Genomic DNA, 17,826 nt, shown 5'->3' with positions numbered 1-17,826 from the left:
TTACAGGTGAACTTATTTGACCTTCTCTAAACTTTTGAACGCACATGTCCAACTGTTCAATGTTTCAGTACTTTTTGCACAACTTGCTGTTCTCTAACAAGGAGCTGAACGGCAAAATTCACAAGTGTTTGATCCATGAATTGACCAATACATTTCCTGGTTCAATTAGAATTGGTATTGAAACAGTCCTCTTCATCATGCTGTTCACATTTTGATCATGAGACCAAGACGACACCTAACAATTGATCAACAGTACCTCGCCATTGCGAGGCTTCAAACAGGATGTTCTCAGAGGGAAGTGGCCACTGAGCTTAGAGTCTCACAGACTGTCATCAGCAGGTTGCAACAGAGATACAGAGAGACTGGAAGAGTCACAGAAAGGCATAGAAGTGGACGTCCTTTGGCCACATCCCACACTGATGACCACTCCATTGTGAACAGTGCCCTGCGGAACCGGATGATGATGCCACTCAACTCCAGGCACATTTAAAGGGAGGTGAGTGGCACCCAAGTGTCACGTCAGACCATTCGAAACCGTTAACATCAGCGTGGTCTGCGTTCTAGACGACCTGCAAGGGTACCTGACCACACCACCAGGCACAGGCATCATCATCTTTCACGGGCCAGGGAGCATTTACGCTGGACGAGGGACCAGTGGCCTCAGTGCTGTTTTCTGATGAAAGTCGATTCACGTTGAGCAGAAATGATGGCCGCCAACGATGTTAGAGACGTCAAGGAGAGCGCTATGCATCAGCCACTGGTGTCACCAGACGAGCCTTTGGTGGTGGTGGTGTTACAGTGTGAGCAGGTGTGTCTAGTCAATACAGAACTGCCCTACACTTTGTTAATGGTACAAGGACAAGCCCATACTACCTGAATAACATCATTAATCCAGTCATTGTGCCCCTGCATGAACAACACAGGCCTCATTTCATCTTCATGGACGACAAAGCTCCAGCTCATCGAGGTCGCATCATTAAGGAACGGCTGCTGGAGACTGGGGTACCTCAAATGGAGTGGCCTGCACTTTCTCCAGACCTGAATCCCATAGAAAACCTATGGGATTAGCTGAGTCACCGTGTAGAGGCTCGTAACTCTGTGCCCCAGAACCTCAATGACCTGAGGGCCGCCCTTCAAGAACAGTGGGGTGCCATGCCTCAGCAGACAATAAGTCGACTTGTGAACAGCATGAGACGTCGTTGTCAAGCTGTAATTGATGCTCAAGGGCACATGACAAGTTATTGAGACATTGACATTTTTTGTTGTGGTAAACCCACCACTGTTGTTGCCTTTTGTTTCGATAAATAGTTTGAGATGAGGAAATCACCATTGCATGCCTCTACTTAAATGCCCTACTTACATGATATAATATCACTGTAGCGTGAACTTTTTACATTTTTCATAAATTTCACCCGAAAGTCAAATATCCCCAACTTTTTATGAGTAGTGTATATGTAGTCAAATGACATTACGTCAGCCGATGCTGCGTTCAAAGGAAACTCTGAAAATTTGAACTCATTTTAGACGTAAAGCTGATGTAAAGAGGAGCGACAGCAAGAACTGATGCTGAGTTCCATGGGAACTCGAAAAATTGAAATTGTGTAGATGGACCCCGTGTATTGCTGCCTGCAGCTATATTTATTGCTATTATTATTATTATTATTATTATTATTATTACTTATTATTATTAGGGGTCCAGCCGCAGGGAAAATTCTCTGAATTTTGAAATCTAAAACTAATTGAAACAGAACAACCTGTCGTGATGGGTATGTCACTAACATCTTGTGGTTGAAGTTTCATTCAAATCGATCCACATATGGAGCAGAAATTAGTGAAAAACCCACCAAATTTGACCCAAAATATCCAGCTGGTCCTGCTTGACTTACATGCTACTATTCGTAAACAAAATTACGTATGTATATGTATGTGACAAATAATCTCTTGAACTTGAACTTGAACTTGAACTTAAGGACATAAGATTTACAGCAAGCACTTCTGATTTCATCATTCTATTTACTATAAATGTGGATGGTTCTGATTCAGAATGCACATTTGGACCGTGTGCAGTGTGCGGTGTAGACTCCATCGCTCTGTAGTGGTTAGAGAATACAAACTAGGCGTCTGTGTATATTTATGTACCTTCTTACCTTGTAGATGTCTGTGGAACTGTTCAATTGATATTTTTCCACTTTGGCCCCCCCTTACTTTGCCGGATTAATGAAAAATAGAAAAAACATAAGTCCACAAAAACTTGTGTTCAAGATCCAGCGAAGCGTCGGAAAAATAGAAACCCTGCAATGCTAATGACTCACAGAAATACCACAACCTTTTTCGTGTTTCATGGTGATGTAACTTATTGAAAATGTAATTCAAGGAAAAAGAGTCACCACTAAAATTCCTGGGTAACACAGTGTCCGCATTGCGTCATCCAGGAACAATCATAACTCTTAAGACACCATTCTTAGGAATATTTAAACTGAACCCCAGAAGAAAAACATGCAGACGTAAGTCCATGTTGATTGGTCCAGATGTAAGTCTACGATGTTTGTAACTTTTGTAACTTGTGATGCATTTCACAGAAGCCAAAAAACTGGAATACATACATTGAAGGAATAAACTAAACCCTGTGTATTGCTGCCTGTACCTATATTATTATTAATAATAATTAATAATTATTATCAATTTTCTGTCGTCAGGAGGGCAGGGCCCTATAGGAAAGCTTAAGTTTCCTATAAGCAGCAGTAACTTTCAGTGCAAACTTCCCTTGTGGAAAAACTAAAAAGACCGATTTAAGGAAGAACATGTTTTGTCAATGAGTGGACTCATGACGGCCTCCTCTCCGCCCCCAGGAGTCCATCTCGACGTGCCGCTTCGCCCAACGCGTGGCTCTCATCAAGAATGATGCGCTGCTGAACGAGGAGCTGGACCCGACGCTGGTGAGTCGGCCGCACAACAGCAGCTTCAAACCAGACAATCGCAACTTCAAAAAGTCCCGACGTAACGTTCTGCCAAAGCCACGGGTGGAACCCGCCGGTAGCTTCCGGACGTTTAATTGATCGGTCACTAAGTGAAAGCGGGGGTCTGGCGGCTCACCGGGAACCCAGTGCAACCCACCGTGTTTTCTCCTTTACCGTTCCTGTGCGAAATAGCTGGTTATAATGGCGTTTTTTTTCCCACCGCCGCGTGCTATTTAGATAGCTCCCGAGGCTGTTTGCATTCTACATCCGTCTTGTTTACATACCCACGACTCTGTTATGGCATACCCACCCCCAATACCTCACTCCAGTTCTCTGAGATGCGTCCAGCTGGAGGGCGGTTTGTGTATATGCCTCCATGATACACACAGAAATGCACAAACACAAGCACGCACAAACAAATTCAATGCAGCCGCCAACAGAAGCTACAGTAATTCACAAGGTTGTGTGTGAGCAAGGTTGTGTGAGGACAGAGGACGCACCGTTTCTTAAAGGTGCAGTCCATGAGATGGTTTGTATGTCAAAAGGCTCGGCTAATGCTATCTCGCCTGTCCAGGGGAATGGCGGCAGCTTCTGCGTCGCTTTTAAAATGCAACAAGGGGCTCTCCACCATAATAAGGCACACAGCTTTTTTTCTGGAGGATTGGATGGAGGGTTGAGTGTCAATGGCAAGGTGGTCCAAATCATGGAAACACTGGATGTTGAAAGGTCAAAATCAGCAGCAGTATCAATAGACCATACTGAGACAATAGCTTTACTGATACAACCCTTTAGACCAGAATAAATGTATTTCAATGTTTGAAAAAAGAAAATCAGACCTCTACCACATTGCACATTTGAACCGGCAAACGATCTGCAGTGAAGCGTTTCAGAGGCGGACATCCTCTGGATACCTGCTGTTACAGATCCTTGATGCTCGATGATGGTCTTCAGTCTTCCAAGTCTTTTAACAGAGAAGGAAAAGGAATTTCGTGGTAAGCCAGGTGAGAATTAGCCAGGGAAAATTTTAAGGCCCTTCTTTTATAGTCCAGCTTGGGGTTCCAGCAAAGGGTGACCACCCAATGATTCTGCTTTAGCCATCTGTTTCCTGCCCTGTGCAAAAATATTGCGGATGGAATGAGGAGGCGTTCTATCCCTGCTTGACGAAAATTGTGTAATACCTCTACCTCATATAGAATTTTTCTTTCCAATTGTCTTGAAAATAAGTCATTGGTGTGCGTATTTCATGAAGTATGGCATTGACCTTCCATTTCATGGACGTTGCGTTGTCATGCCAAGTCTCAATGACCACGTGGCTACTGTGACTCATCCAGAAGTCCACCACTCTCTTGGTTTTGTGAACATTTCACATCTAAGCTTTTGGCCTTACACCAATTCCACACGGATAGACCCCACTCCCATAAGTGGTTTGGTTATTGGTTAACATCAAACTCACTATTGCCGGATGTCGTCAGAAAATTTAAACATCTCAACAGACTGTGAGTGAGTACGGTGTACACGAAGTACAGCAGAGGGACGGACAGGTCACTGGGACACCACAATCTCTTTGGTGTTCCGGTCGGGACGGTGTGCGAGGAAGCCGAGCCGGTCGCCGCTATTTTTATTGTGGCCCCTTGGGAAGTATACAGTGGCAAGTCATCATCATAATGCCCTTTTTCCTCCTTCACTCCCACCAGGATCTGCTTTGGGATGAACTGCTACTGTATAACTACATGGGGGCTTGGCTGCCCACTTGAAAACCCTGCAGAGGTATTTTTAAGAGAGTCTGCGGCCTGGACAAATAATTGTGCCGGTTGTCTAGCAGCTTCCAATTGGGTCCAGCCCGGTTACTGCTCTAGGCAAGCCCAGCTCCATGGGTTTGCCAACTCTGAGTCTCTGCCTATGGCTTTTTGGTGTGCTTTTCATATTTTCTGTCTCCAGCTCTCCCTCTTGCTCTTTTTCTCCTTTGCTCTCTCACCCTTTGGTATGGGGGCAGCAATGCCGTTTGCAGATTAGAATGATGTCATCCATCGTGGTCTGGGGCAACACTCAATTTTTACCATTTAGCCTGTCTGAGGGCATGCTGTCTACTGGTCTTTCCTACTCTGTTAACTGATTAGAGCCAAATTTTGACAATCTCACAGCCACTTGGAGACCACACTGGCGTCTTTATTGGCGCCACATTGCAGCTCGGGGTCTATGAAATTCACCTCCTCAAATTAAACTGTCCTTTTTAGAGAATAACACGATGTACAGGCCCCCAACAGCAGTACCGGGCAAAACATTTAACCAGGCGGGGAAGAATGAAGTGCTGAAAGTGACCTGAGATCACACAGAAGTCACAGCCACAGAGAATGGACCATATTAGGTTGGCAGCTCCTGTCCTAATCCTCCACGTAGTCTAGACTAATCCCCCCTGATGTTCATGGGAAATTGTCAGCTGTGGTAGCGTCTGGTAAGGCACTTCCGCCACCTCGTAATACAATTTGCCCTGTCTCCCGCCGCACCACATGCTCCCTCCTAAAAGGCGGACAACATCATGCACGGATCACTAGTTGTTGTTTGTAACTGACCTGAATTGCCGTCAAAGTTTTGGCACTCCTTGTTTGTCTCCGAAGAGTCAAGATAGCTGATCTGATGGTGCTGTCATGGGCCACTGTCAGTGGCTTTGAGTCTCCTGTCACTACACGCACTCTCCCCTACACACACACACAATCGATTCCGAGGAGCCAGTCCTGTTTAGCGCATACCTGCGAGCCGAATGGAGGCCTGCCTCCATCCCACAAAAGAGACACGGTTTAGAAGTGAGTGTGAAAATTCTTGTGGTTGGTCGCCCTCCATGGTTCCTTCCTTCCTGGTCCCCCTCCCCGCCTTCTCTCTCCCCGGTCCCCTGCGTGGTTTTTGGGTATGGAGAAAACGGCGCCGCTGCTGGCTAGCTTAGGGCTGGTAGGTACAACATAGCACATCTCACCTTATGCTGTCCATAATGCCTAAACGATGCCACATGCAGACCATACAAGCATGCAATGTTTTGGTGAAGGGGGGATAATGGTCCTGCTTTTGGGTGAAAATGCACCCTCTTCCTCTTCTCTACATGAAGGGGCCTCCTAATTGCACCTTGTTTGCAAGCAGTGGACTACAATAAAAAATATAGAGACTAGAGACTAGAGGCATAGAGACTAAACTGCAATTTCACTGTGTTGTGAGAAGTTTACTGAGGCTGCATTTTGTGGACAGAATGGTCATCTGAGATCATGGGTGATCGTGCAAAATTCCAAACGACGATCACTGGGGGGCAGCGAATGTATATTTATTCGGGGGCATAGAAAGTAATGTAATGTGGCAAATGCGGTCCCCCCATTTCATCCAGTTTTTAATAAATTAAGTCCCATAGCAATGGAAAGCAATGGGGAGACGTACGGTTCCACTGTCCCGACTGTAGGCACGCGCAAGTTTTTTTGGAACGGGACAGTCCCTGAACTCAGTTGTGTTTAAACATGTTGTTTCATACATGTAGGAAACAAACAAAAATAAATAGATCTCAAATAAAAAGACAGGTATGGGAGCCAGCACGCACCAGTGTCTGGTGGACAAAATAAAACCTCCGCTCCAATTCTCTGAGTTGGATTTATGTTTTTCACTCTCCATACAAGTAAGATTCTAAGGAAACAAAACAAATCAAAATCTTTCTCTGTAGATTATATATTATATTGCTGTGTATTATAATCACATTATTTCTGTATACTGTATAGAGTGGCAGGCATGTGCAGGGAGGCAGAGGGTGCCCCTTTGCCCCTTGATGCCCCATGGAACCAAAAGTGCCCTTTTATACGTAGATATATATATATATATCTTTATTTAATTTTATATGAATGAGCATTTAGGTAGCGGATTGTCTGGGCAAGATATATTCATGAGGAACGTTTCCTCGGCAGACCCGCAATGCACGCACAGCGGAACGCAGATCACGGGTGTCCCGATGCACATCATCGCGGGCGCCTCTGATCGTCCCTCCGCCGTGCTGCTCCGCCTGCCCAGTGCGGCAAAATGCCTAGAACCGGAGCCGGGGATCCACGTGCCTTTTATTTAATGTTTTTTGATCACCTGTAGAGCGGGGAAGTGAGATCCGATCACCAGTGGTTACCCAACAGCTCTGAACGGAGAGGGGAAGAGCCTCCGCCCCCTCTCTCTCTCTCTCCCTCTCTCTCCCTCACTCCCTCTCCGCTCCAGTTCAGTTATCAACGGTCAGATTTTTCCTGGCGGATAAAAACATTTTAAAATCCTCCGTCATCAATGTCCGATAAACTATTTAATTGTAAATCTGCTCCAGCTTAATCTGAGAAGAAGTGTAAAATAAGGAAAAATAACCCCAATTGGATCACAATTTGGGGAATAGAGATCTGTTGAATTTCAATCCGAATTCTCATCCAGCGAGCGGTTTATGCCCCAGCATCTTCGTTGCTGCTACCGATCGCATAGAGCTTGAGTGGAACTGCTTCTGCTCTTTTGTCATCTCTTACGTGCTCCCCCCGATCTGGTTGCTCTGTGCAATTTGGCTGACGTCACGGCTCACGTGGCCTGAGTCAGGTTTTATTCCGAGCACACGGTTGCTGCTGCGGTAGCGCCGTGGGCACGAAGCTCCGAAATAGCATCCAGCGACCAACGCGCCCTGGTCCGCAGTGCTGGGCGGTCAGCATCGGAGGATGCAGCTGGGAGCATTACATCAGACCATGGCGGCGCGTCGTTTTCCAAAAAAGATGCACGGGGAGCGGCGAGAGATGGTCAGCGAGGATATTCGATGTCGAAAAATACGATACGGGGTGGATTACGGCCAAATCTTTGCCTTTGGCTGAGTGGCGCTTTTCCCAAAACCGCACGAGCACGGCTGTTTCTCCTCAAGAATGCTGCGAGTTTACAATGTCTGACTGGCTCCGGATTTAGAAGGGCGCGCTCGTTGGCGGTGCCGCTCCTCGGCTAAGTTGGCTCACTTCATTTGACCTTTGACCTGGCGCTACCCTCCCCTGCGACCCTCGGCTCCCGAGCGACTTTGTGTCAGGGGTGTCGTTGGCTTTGACACGCAGCTGACGCCCTGTTTTTCTTTCTTTTTTTTTTTTTTTGTCGAGTTTGTCTCCCGAGTCTCCCTGTTCCGTTTCTCACACAGTCCACCTTTTTAGGATGCGGTGGCGCATCCGGATGTTCCGAGGGAATAAAGAAGAGGAAGAAGTGCTTTATGGGAGAAAAATGACGCTCGCTACTTTGTTCTATTCTTTTATTGTGCTCTCTGGTCTGTGCCACAAGAAATGCACAACCTCTTTGGCTTCTTTCCGCCAAACAAAACAGGCTGTAAATTCCGGCATTCCGCTAAGTCAACCTTTGCTGTGCACATTGAATTAAACGTGTGTGCCCAGCTGTGGGGGAGTAAGGCTCATTTCCTTCCATTCGACGATTCCGTGACAAATTCATCAGTATGCCGTGTTGGTTCGTCGAGGCGGTGGCTCACAAACCAATGCTCCGTGCTTTTTGAGCCACGCAGCGTGAGAGGCTCGCTTGCTGCCTCGCATCACACCGGGGTCACATGTCAAGTGGGCTCACCTCTCACCCATTGACCCCGCCGTGGACCAGAAGCTGAGGATCTGGTCCTAATCCCACTCAGCAGGGAGGGCAAAGGCTCCTCCAACAACAAGAAATGATTAAAATATCCAAAGTATTTGGCCGAAGCACGCAGAGCAAATAGTTCACGGCGCTGGGATCGAGCAGAGTTTGAAGGGAACTCAGGAAGTCTTTTTTTTATTCCAGTGAAGTGAGCAGCTCAAGCACCCAATCAATTTGATGCATCTTATCCTTGAGACAGTTGGGGAGGGCCGTAGCAGATGTTTGATTGGGCTCCCTCCATTGATTCTGACAACTCGTGCACCGGCACTTCATCCGTGACCCGAACCCCGCTAATCCCGTGCGCTCCGGACGCCGTCGCCCCCTTACCCAGAGAGACATGAAGTCCTTTAGACTGGGACCTCTCTGTACATTGATCCCCGGCCCCCCCAACCCTAACCCCGACCTCTCTCTCCCAAATGAGGAAAGCTGGAGCGCATAAGGCTTAACTCCAGAGATGAAAGCTCACATCTCAGAGACGGGCCGGGAGACGGAGACGGATACCTTTCGTGCCTCCAGTAGATCCATATCAATGGCAGTCACTATCGAGACCTCACGAACCTGCCAGGTTCCCAGAAAGAAGGTGATTCCCAGAATGTGTTTGATCAAACACGGATCTTTCGAGAAGGTGCATTGAAGAACTGGTTGAGCTTAGCAGGTAGCAAAAGCAATCATCACCGGCTGGAAAGCTCACCAGTTGAAATGGACTAAATCGTGTTTGTCCTATTCAGTGGCCTGTCGTCACGTCGTATATCCCTGGATCCCAATTTTGACTCTAATGTGCGTTCTTGCTGTTATGACTGTTTTTATGCAAAGCACTGAGCCTAAAGATTGGGTTTAAAAGCCTCCGTCTGGTCTCACTGAGATGTCCCCCCTTTTTCTTTTTTTCTTTTTTTTTTTCGAAAACATAAAGTAACCGGACCCGGGCAGCGGTTAGCAACGGCAGCCGGCCCGCTGGCTCCGTGCTTGGGGCCTTAACCAAACACGTGTGGACAGACAGAAGCAAAGGAGTTCATGTGTTGCGTACGGTGTCTCGCCACCATCGCTGGTTGATGCCATTTTGTATTTTTGGTGCGGTATTATTAGCTTCCTGTGTTTTCTCACTGGAGCATCCAATTGTCTGGAAACGGTTAGATTTGTCCTCAAAGTGCATCAGCGAGATAAGCCACAAGATCATTTACAGGAGGATTCTGTCATCAGCTGGCAGCATGCACGCAAACCAGCGTGTGTGTGTGTGTGTGTGTGTGTGTGTGTGTGTGTGTGTGTGTGTGTGTGTGTGTGTGTGTGTGTGCGGGTGCGGGTGCGTGCGTGTGTGGGTTTGGGCACATACATGTAGAATTTTGTGTCTCGCACAAATGGGCTCAGTCGTCTCATTCCAACCGCGCGTTGTGATTGGCTGAGCTGCATTCCAATGAGTGCTTATATCTCTACATCACTTAAATAACAGTGCAAGTCTTTTTATTTTCAAAGAAAGGTCCTTCGTGGTCTGAAAGGTCCGTGGTGGCCCGGGTATCACTCCACCTTATGAACATTGTTTTTCCTACATCCTGACTAAACAGCGTTGATGTTCCTTGTGTCCATTCCAGCTGATCGCTCGCCTGAAGAGGGACATCCAGTGCCTGAAGGAAGAACTCTCCATGGTGACGGGGCAGCAGAGGGAGGACCAGCTGACTCCGGAAGAAACGCAAAAGTATGACACCTCCCGTCCTTCAATGGCTTCCACCTAAAACCATCTGCTTAACCCATCCATCAACCCAGTCCTATTATGCTGCTCCAATGAGACTCTGGTCCTTATAGAAAATTAATATATCAGAATGGCATCTTGCCTTTGTTTGGTTCCTAAATAAACCCCCCGTTGTGGAGGAGAAGCCAGGCTATCATTTTGGGAGACCGCTTCCAGATGCAACGATGACAGACCGGTCAAGGGAGTAAAGTCACAGAGAGTTCTTAGTAAGTTTAGACCGTACCGGGGCGGGGGGTTGGGGTGAAGCGCACAGCAGGCGTCTGGCCGCAGCAGGAGCCGCTGGTTTTTGCGTGCGTGTAATGATGTGAGCAGCCGTGCAGCTCGGTGAGCCAGTCATCCCAGGACAGGCAGGACAGGAATAGTGCAGCGCTGGTCGGTCCCTGTCAGCCTTCCAGAGCGTTCATGCCGAGGTCTGAGACGTCTGAGAACCAGATGAGCCACAGTCTTTTCCTGGGGACGGTCATTCTTAGCCGTTCCCCAATGCTCCCCTGACTGGGAGATTCCTAGGGCAAAATAGCTTTTTTTTTTTTTTTTTTTAATTTGGTCATGATCTGGGGTTGAGCTGAAAGCGCCTCAGCACGCGCTGTTAGTTCCGCGTCATTGCCCGGCCGAGCCATGTTTAATGGTGTTCCCCGAGGCCCCGCTTCACCGGCAACATTTTTGTTCTTTGGGTTCTCTCCCACAGACAGCACGGTTGCCCCAGTCATCCAGGGTCAGATATCGGGGTCTCCTCCTCCCCCCATTCCAGCGCTGATCTTTTTACCACTCCCCCCTCGCTTCTGCTCTTTTATTAGTTCCCCTTTAGCTCTACTGATTATTGACCGTCCCCTTTCCAATTTGCGGTCAAACTACCACCGGGGGGACTTTTAATAACGCCTGTTGTGACCACGTTCCCTGACAAACCAACTTTGTACCTTCAATTACCGACCATCAACTCCTAGTGGCAAAGTGGTCGCACGGCGTATTTCCCTTACGTCTCCCCAATATATCATCAGTCACACATATTTTTTAACATTTTTCAACCAGCGGTAGGAATTTCTCGCCTGCAGCAAATAGAGAAACTGCTTTGAACTGATGTTTTAAAGTGCATGTCCTTCAGATCCTATGATCATGTGATCTGTGTTGGGTGAATTTCAGGGAAATGGAGCTGCAACTTTTAAATTGTGGTTTGCCTCTCATCTTGACCCCACCGCCAACAAAAGGAATAAAGCCTATAGAGGATCGCACACAGAACTGAAATACATTGGATGGCTATTTCTTCTTTTATGTAAAAGTGCCAGCTCAATAAAGTATCAGATACTGGATTTGTTTTCACAAAATAATCTCAGTGACCTTTTCAGTTATTTGTGTTGTGAGAGCTGAACTGATTACGGATCTTTGTTCTCCACTTACAAGCCTGTCCTTTGTTCTGGAGAAATCATCTCGCCTCTCAGAAAAAACGCCCGATTGTTGGAAGTAAGGATCGAGCTCCGAGCCTTTGAAAGACGATGGGTCCTCGCTCTCTAAATATTGTACATGGCAACCCCCAGCCCCCAAACCCCACCCCCCCAAAAAGCCCTGATGACTCGCAGAGGCCCTGAAACAGGAGCATGGCGTTTGTTTTAAGACCCTTCTGGTGTAAACGCAGCCGTGTTTCCATCGTTGGCCATGTAGCAGTTGAAATAAATGAAGACCGCACGTCGTCATTGTACCTCCATTGGATCCGTCTGGCCTTTCCCGGCATCCCCCCACCCCGGGCCTTTCCAGTGGCCGTTTCCAGAGTTTGAACCACCAATGTTTGGACTATCCTCTTGTGATGGTTTATCAAACAGGCCCCGCGCTGGAGGAGCCGGAGCGCACGTTAAAGTAAATAGTTTTCTTTGACCGGCCAGAAGATTTCAAACACCCGAGAAAGTTCTGCGCAAATATAGATGTTAGCTGTTTGAGTGACTTCTGAGTGTGATAGAGTATTTGCCAGACTGTAGGTGGAACTCGTCTGAGTGTGTGTGTGTGTGTGTGTGTGTGTGTGTGTGTGTGTGTGTGTGTGTCTCTCCAGGTTGGAGGAGCAAATCAAGGTCTATTTGGACGACCCCGATCCTGAGGCGACACTGACGTTGGGGCCGGATATGAGGAAGATTCAATTCTGCTTCTCCCTGCTGAAGGTGCTCGCTTTCGCTTTGACCTTTTCATGTTAAATACAGTTTTGTCTCCTGATTGTTGACGGAAAGTCCTTAGTGCGAGTTGGCCTCGAGGTGAAAGACAAGAAAAAAAAAGAAATAATCATGTTTGACAAGAACAGTGTCATTGGTTTTGAACGTTGACTTCGAGCGTGGGCCGAACTCGGTTGACCCCCGGGCGGCCGCTCCCCAGTGACCAGCTGACCGCCCACTTCTTTTAAATGGCTCCCCCTACTGATCCATTGAGAGAACTGCACCCTCTATCGTCGTCAACAATGTGTTGTTCATCTAATTCACTTTACTTAACTTCAATACGGTTTAGTCATGCTATTTAGGTTGACAATGCGTGGTGGATACTGCTGACTTTCTGGCCTCAAAAACGCCCACCTAACCAGAAAGCTGATACATCTTGTGTCTTCATAACGACACTCCTGCAGTTTTACTTGGAATAAATATTTGAACCCAAATTCGACATGATGGTTGGAAAAATAATTCAGGCAGGACCTGCAGATCACAATCAGAATCTGTTTATTCGGTCATTTTCATACATAAGGAAATTGTTGTGGCAAGCGGTGGTGCACTGCTTTACAGAGCATAAAAAAGCATGAAAAAGTTTTGACAGTTGAAAAAAAACAATGGCCATATAAAAAAAAAAAAAAAAGGAATAGCGAAATATACAAAAACCTATACAGAATATGATACCAATACGCCTATGTATAAAGCTGCTCTGAAGATTGTTTTGGACAAACTCTCGGTAAAAAAATATAAAAGGATACATCAACTACTGTTTTCTGACCATAATTCTGGTTTAGACTTGGGTTGCCAGTTGCCATTTGCTATGCTCTGCTCAGTGTTACAGTATATGTTGATTTTCCCACGGCTCATTGTTTGCCAATCGTCTTTCGTCAACTCATTAGCGATAAGGTGCCAAACTGGGACTTACTCACAACCACAAATTGAGTTTTTAGCCTGTTTACTAGTGAGCACACACATCTTACAATACCAGACCACTTTCCCAATGAAAGCAGATTTTTTTTTTTTTTTTTTTTTAAGGAACTGGAACAAGGTTTCTATGGTGAGACATCGTAACCCTAAAAACATCTCCTGGCCACACTGACAACTACAGTAAAATGTCTTTTTTGTCAGAGTGACTTAAGTTCAAATTGAATTTGTCGCGCACACTTCTACATGTACGTATAATGGCAGTGGAATGTGTTTTCCTCATGCCAGCCTATTAATATAATAAATACAAATATGCATAAAATAAGTTCTCACAAAAACACAAAATATTCTTCCCCTTCTTCCGGCTGCTCCCGTTAGGGGTCTCCACAGCGGATCGTCTGCCTCCAATGCCTTCTGTTCTGCGCATCTTCCTCCCTTACACCAACCGCCTGCATGTCCTCCCTCACCACATCCATCAACCTTCTCTTTGGCCTTCCTCTTTTCCTCTTGCCTGGCAGCTCCATCCTCAGCATCCTTCTCCCAATGTAACTCTCATCTCTCCTGCACACGTGTCCAAACCATCTCAATCTGGCCTCTCTCACTTTTCCACCAAACTGTCCAACCTGAGCTGTCCCTCTCACGTACTCATTCTTCATCCTGTCCATCCTTGTCATCCCAATGAAAATCTCAACATCCTCAACTCTGCCACCTCCACTTCAGCAACCTGCCTTTTCGTCGCTGCCACCGCCTCTAAACCGTACAACATACGCAGCTGGTCTCACTACCGTCCTGTAGACCTTCCCCTTCACTCTTGCTGGAACCCTTCACACAGATCACTGTCCGGAGTGATCACAGATCACTCCGGACACTCTTCTCCACCCACTCCACCCTGCCTGTACTCTCTTCTTCACCTCTCTCCCGCACTCTCTGCTGCTTTGGAGGGTCGACCCCAAGTACTTGAACTCGTCCACCTTCTCCACCTCCACTCCTTGCGTTCTCGCACAAATACTTTCCTTTCTCCTCTCCCACGGCCGCCAAGCTACCTCGAGTCGACCGAATCAGCGTCCGCTCGGGGATCGGCGCACAAGCTGGTCAGCCAGAGTGAGGAACGCCATTCCTCCTTCGGCTGAAATGATTAAACCCCTACCTCTGGGCAGAGACGTCCACAAGTAGGTGTTTAGGGAGGGAGACGGAGTCCTTTCCTCCATGGTTTGCCAACATGGCGAGATTTTTTATTATGTCCTGAACAAAAGGCTCGCTAGCCACAAATATGAATAATGATAATAATGATGGTGGTTGTGGTGATAATAATTTCAGGCACAAGAGGAATGGCGTTCCGCACTCTGGCTGCTGGTCAGCTGACGAGCCCGTGTGCTGATCCCCTCTGCAAGACAGACAAACATTAAGAAAGCTCCCTGCCTCGAGTTGGCGGCGCTGATTGGTCTAACTCCAGGCAGCTTGGCGGCTGCGGGAAAGTGAACCGTGCTGTCGTCTGCAGCCGGTGCTTGACCACGCCCCTTGGTTCACCACACAAACACACCAGTTTATTGTCGGCAAGATGTAACAAGCCAGGAGCAGATGGAAACATGTCTTGACAGAGGCTCTCCCTGTGTGTGTGTGTGTGTGTGTGTGTGTGTGTGTGTGTGTGTGTGTGGGGATTGGTGATTTAACTGTTGCCTGTCGATTGCTCTGATGAGCAACAGGGGTACAGCCACCTCTGATCCCGGGCCAAATTACCTAGACCAGAGGTTCCCAACCTTTTCGGACTTGCAGCCCACTTGAAAATCTCAAAAGTGTTCACGGCCCACATCCGACCAGGAGTAATATGGGAGCCAAACAGTGCGTTCTCAGAGGATGTATATTTTGACAATCATATGCATTCTCATACGTACAGGGCAGTAGTGGTCAAACAAAAAAAGAGGTGGGTTAAAACTCACAACTCATGCCAGCGATGATGAAACTAACACTAACAGGAGCACATTAATATTAATTCACCTCATGAGAAGGCTGATGTTGCATGGCAGACACCAAATGCTTGATGTCTGGCTTAAGGGACGACAGTCTCAGGCGAAGGTCTGGCTCAACATTGAGTTTATTCCTGTATTTTGTCTTCAATGCCACAAGCGCGGAAAAGCCAGTCTCACAGAGATACGGCGTCAGGAAAGGCATCACAAATCGCACAGCTATGTCGGACAGATCGGCGGTTTGCGTTCTTGGTGCCCACACATGACGTTTCAATGACTTTCTTCTTGCCCTGATACTCCTTGAGTTTATTATCGAAAAATTCAAGCGGCTTGGACATGTCCTGTTGGAGTTTATTCTCAAGGTGACGGCGCAGTTTACATGGCTTCAGAGCTTCGTTTGATAAAATCTCGGAACACACCACGCACAGGGGTAAGGGTTCATCTTCCGTGCCTGTCCAGAAAAATCCCAATGATAAATATTCGGTGCTATACTTTCTCTGAACCTTTCTCTTTTGTTTGACAGGCGGGACTGTCCCGCCTGTCCGATGTCCTGCCGGGACTTTGCTTGTGGATGATGTTCTTCTTCCTCTAAGTGTGCCTGATGCTAGCCAACCATCCATTTTGATTATCACTGCATGTTCAAAAATGTACAGGTGCATGTCGATCGTGGTCCGGCTTGGATGTAGTACGCCCTAACATAAGTTCCTATCCATCAGTGATGATGCATTTTTGAAGGTTTTAAAGAAAAAATACCATGAAATTATTATTATTTTTTTACATTTAAAAACGTTTTTGTAATTAATCATTTAAAAAAAATAATTCAATAAAATCGATGTGTTTTGCCCATGATTTGACGGCCAACCCGCAATACCTTCGTGGCCTAGACCCAAGACAGGTGTGGCTGCTTACACCACACCACCACCACACCACAAATACACATTTTATTTATTTAGATTAATTTCATTTCCAAAGGCAGAAGTGCCATTGCTCCAAAAGATTCAAAGATTCAAGACTCAAAAGATGTATTTGACGCATCCACATTGTACTGTACAGCATGCAGTGAAATGCTTTTTGGCAAACTCCAGAGACTGTGCTGGGCAGAGTTGTAAAAAGAAAATGTAAATTTAAGGATATATAAAAGGTATGAATCCTATGAAAAATCTATGTGGAGCAGACAAAATGTGAAATGAACGAATAGGAAATAAGTGAACGGGCCAAAGCTCAATTTGACAGCGGTGTGGTCCCTTAAGGAAGCCCTACCATCACTTAATAATCAGAGGGTAGAATTAGTTGACAGTACAAAGACAAAAAAAACTTCGACCCATCTCTGGTCGTCGCTGATCTCTTAATTCTCGCTGGTGTGTATTTTTCGTGGAATTAGCGCTGACATTGAAACCCTTAAATTGTGACGTGGAAGCGAACTCGCTATTTATTTATCCAGCTTTATTTAGGCAGAGCCGCCGCTGCCGCTGCTAAGTGAATACAGGTGGGTCCGGGGAGGGGAGGAGGGAGGGAGGGGGGTGATTGTAGGATTTTGGGGGCTGATATTTTTCCAGATTGTGCTCCAGCGTCGTGTTTACCACTCGTCCAGTTTGTTATGATCCCCGCAAAAAGTCAGTCCGCTCTTCCGTTTACATTCCTGCGATCGACGCCCCGCTCGCTTTTCGGATCTGGTTTGGATTTGGTTTCCTTTTTTGTTTTTCGCTTCCTTCTCCTATTTTAGCTTTGTTCTTCCTCCATACGCACGCACGCACGCACGCACACATACACACACACAAAATTGGCCGACGTAATTCGATTGATATGTCGAAGTTAGTTAAATGAGGTCCACTAGAATATGGACGTTTCCTTAAATTTTATTGCCGTAAAATATTTTGAAACTTCATACTACTGTGGAAAAAAAACAATCTTAAATATCCTGAAAGTTACCAAGTACTTGAATAACTGAATTTGACCCGATATGTCGTTACTCTAACCCTGTGGTGAAACACAAACTACCTTTTCTTAAACACTTGAATTAGACTCACCGTCTGACTCGTGCAGAACGTCTGTTTCTTAAACAGCGCCAGCTAAATATGGGATCGAATATGGGATTTTTTGACAAAGTCATCGTAATAATCAAAGTGAAGAATTAGCAGCGTGACAATGGATGGATGGAAGTCCCGAATGTAACCTGCTTTAGGGTTGAGTCCCCCCTCCCTACCCCTGGTCAAGGGTTCTGGGGTGGATAGGAGAGCCTAGAGGAGGGCATGCATTTATAATGCCTGAGTGTAACTTTTGTATACTTTATCCATTTTTCAAGTTTTTGCCACGATGTTCTGACACCGATTGTGGATCTCTGCCATTTTCTTTGAATATAGATTCAATTCAAATGTTATTTGAGCAAAGACTTCCGAAACAACTTCAAGACCGAACCA

General features: G+C 46.5%; 1 protein-coding gene across 1 annotated transcript in view; it reads left to right on the top strand.

Moving 5' to 3' along the window:
- The window catches only part of kif6 (kinesin family member 6), a gene marked incomplete at both ends in the record, with an annotated part of 71,538 nt that overhangs the window by 20,854 nt on the left and 32,858 nt on the right, over nucleotides 1–17,826 (top strand). Inside the window, 3 exons of the mRNA XM_080012060.1 lie at nucleotides 2,850–2,936; nucleotides 10,190–10,293; nucleotides 10,668–10,806. Coding sequence (XP_079868186.1) covers nucleotides 2,850–2,936; nucleotides 10,190–10,293; nucleotides 10,668–10,806 — 330 coding nt within the window. The remainder of the gene's footprint in view (nucleotides 1–2,849; nucleotides 2,937–10,189; nucleotides 10,294–10,667; nucleotides 10,807–17,826) is intronic.

Source organism: Zeus faber, assembly GCF_960531495.2.
Source record: "Zeus faber genome assembly, chromosome: 13".
NCBI lineage: Eukaryota > Metazoa > Chordata > Actinopteri > Zeiformes > Zeidae > Zeus > Zeus faber.
The sequence above is the reverse complement of the archived record's forward strand: the minus strand, read 5'-3'. Positions and strand labels throughout refer to the sequence as shown.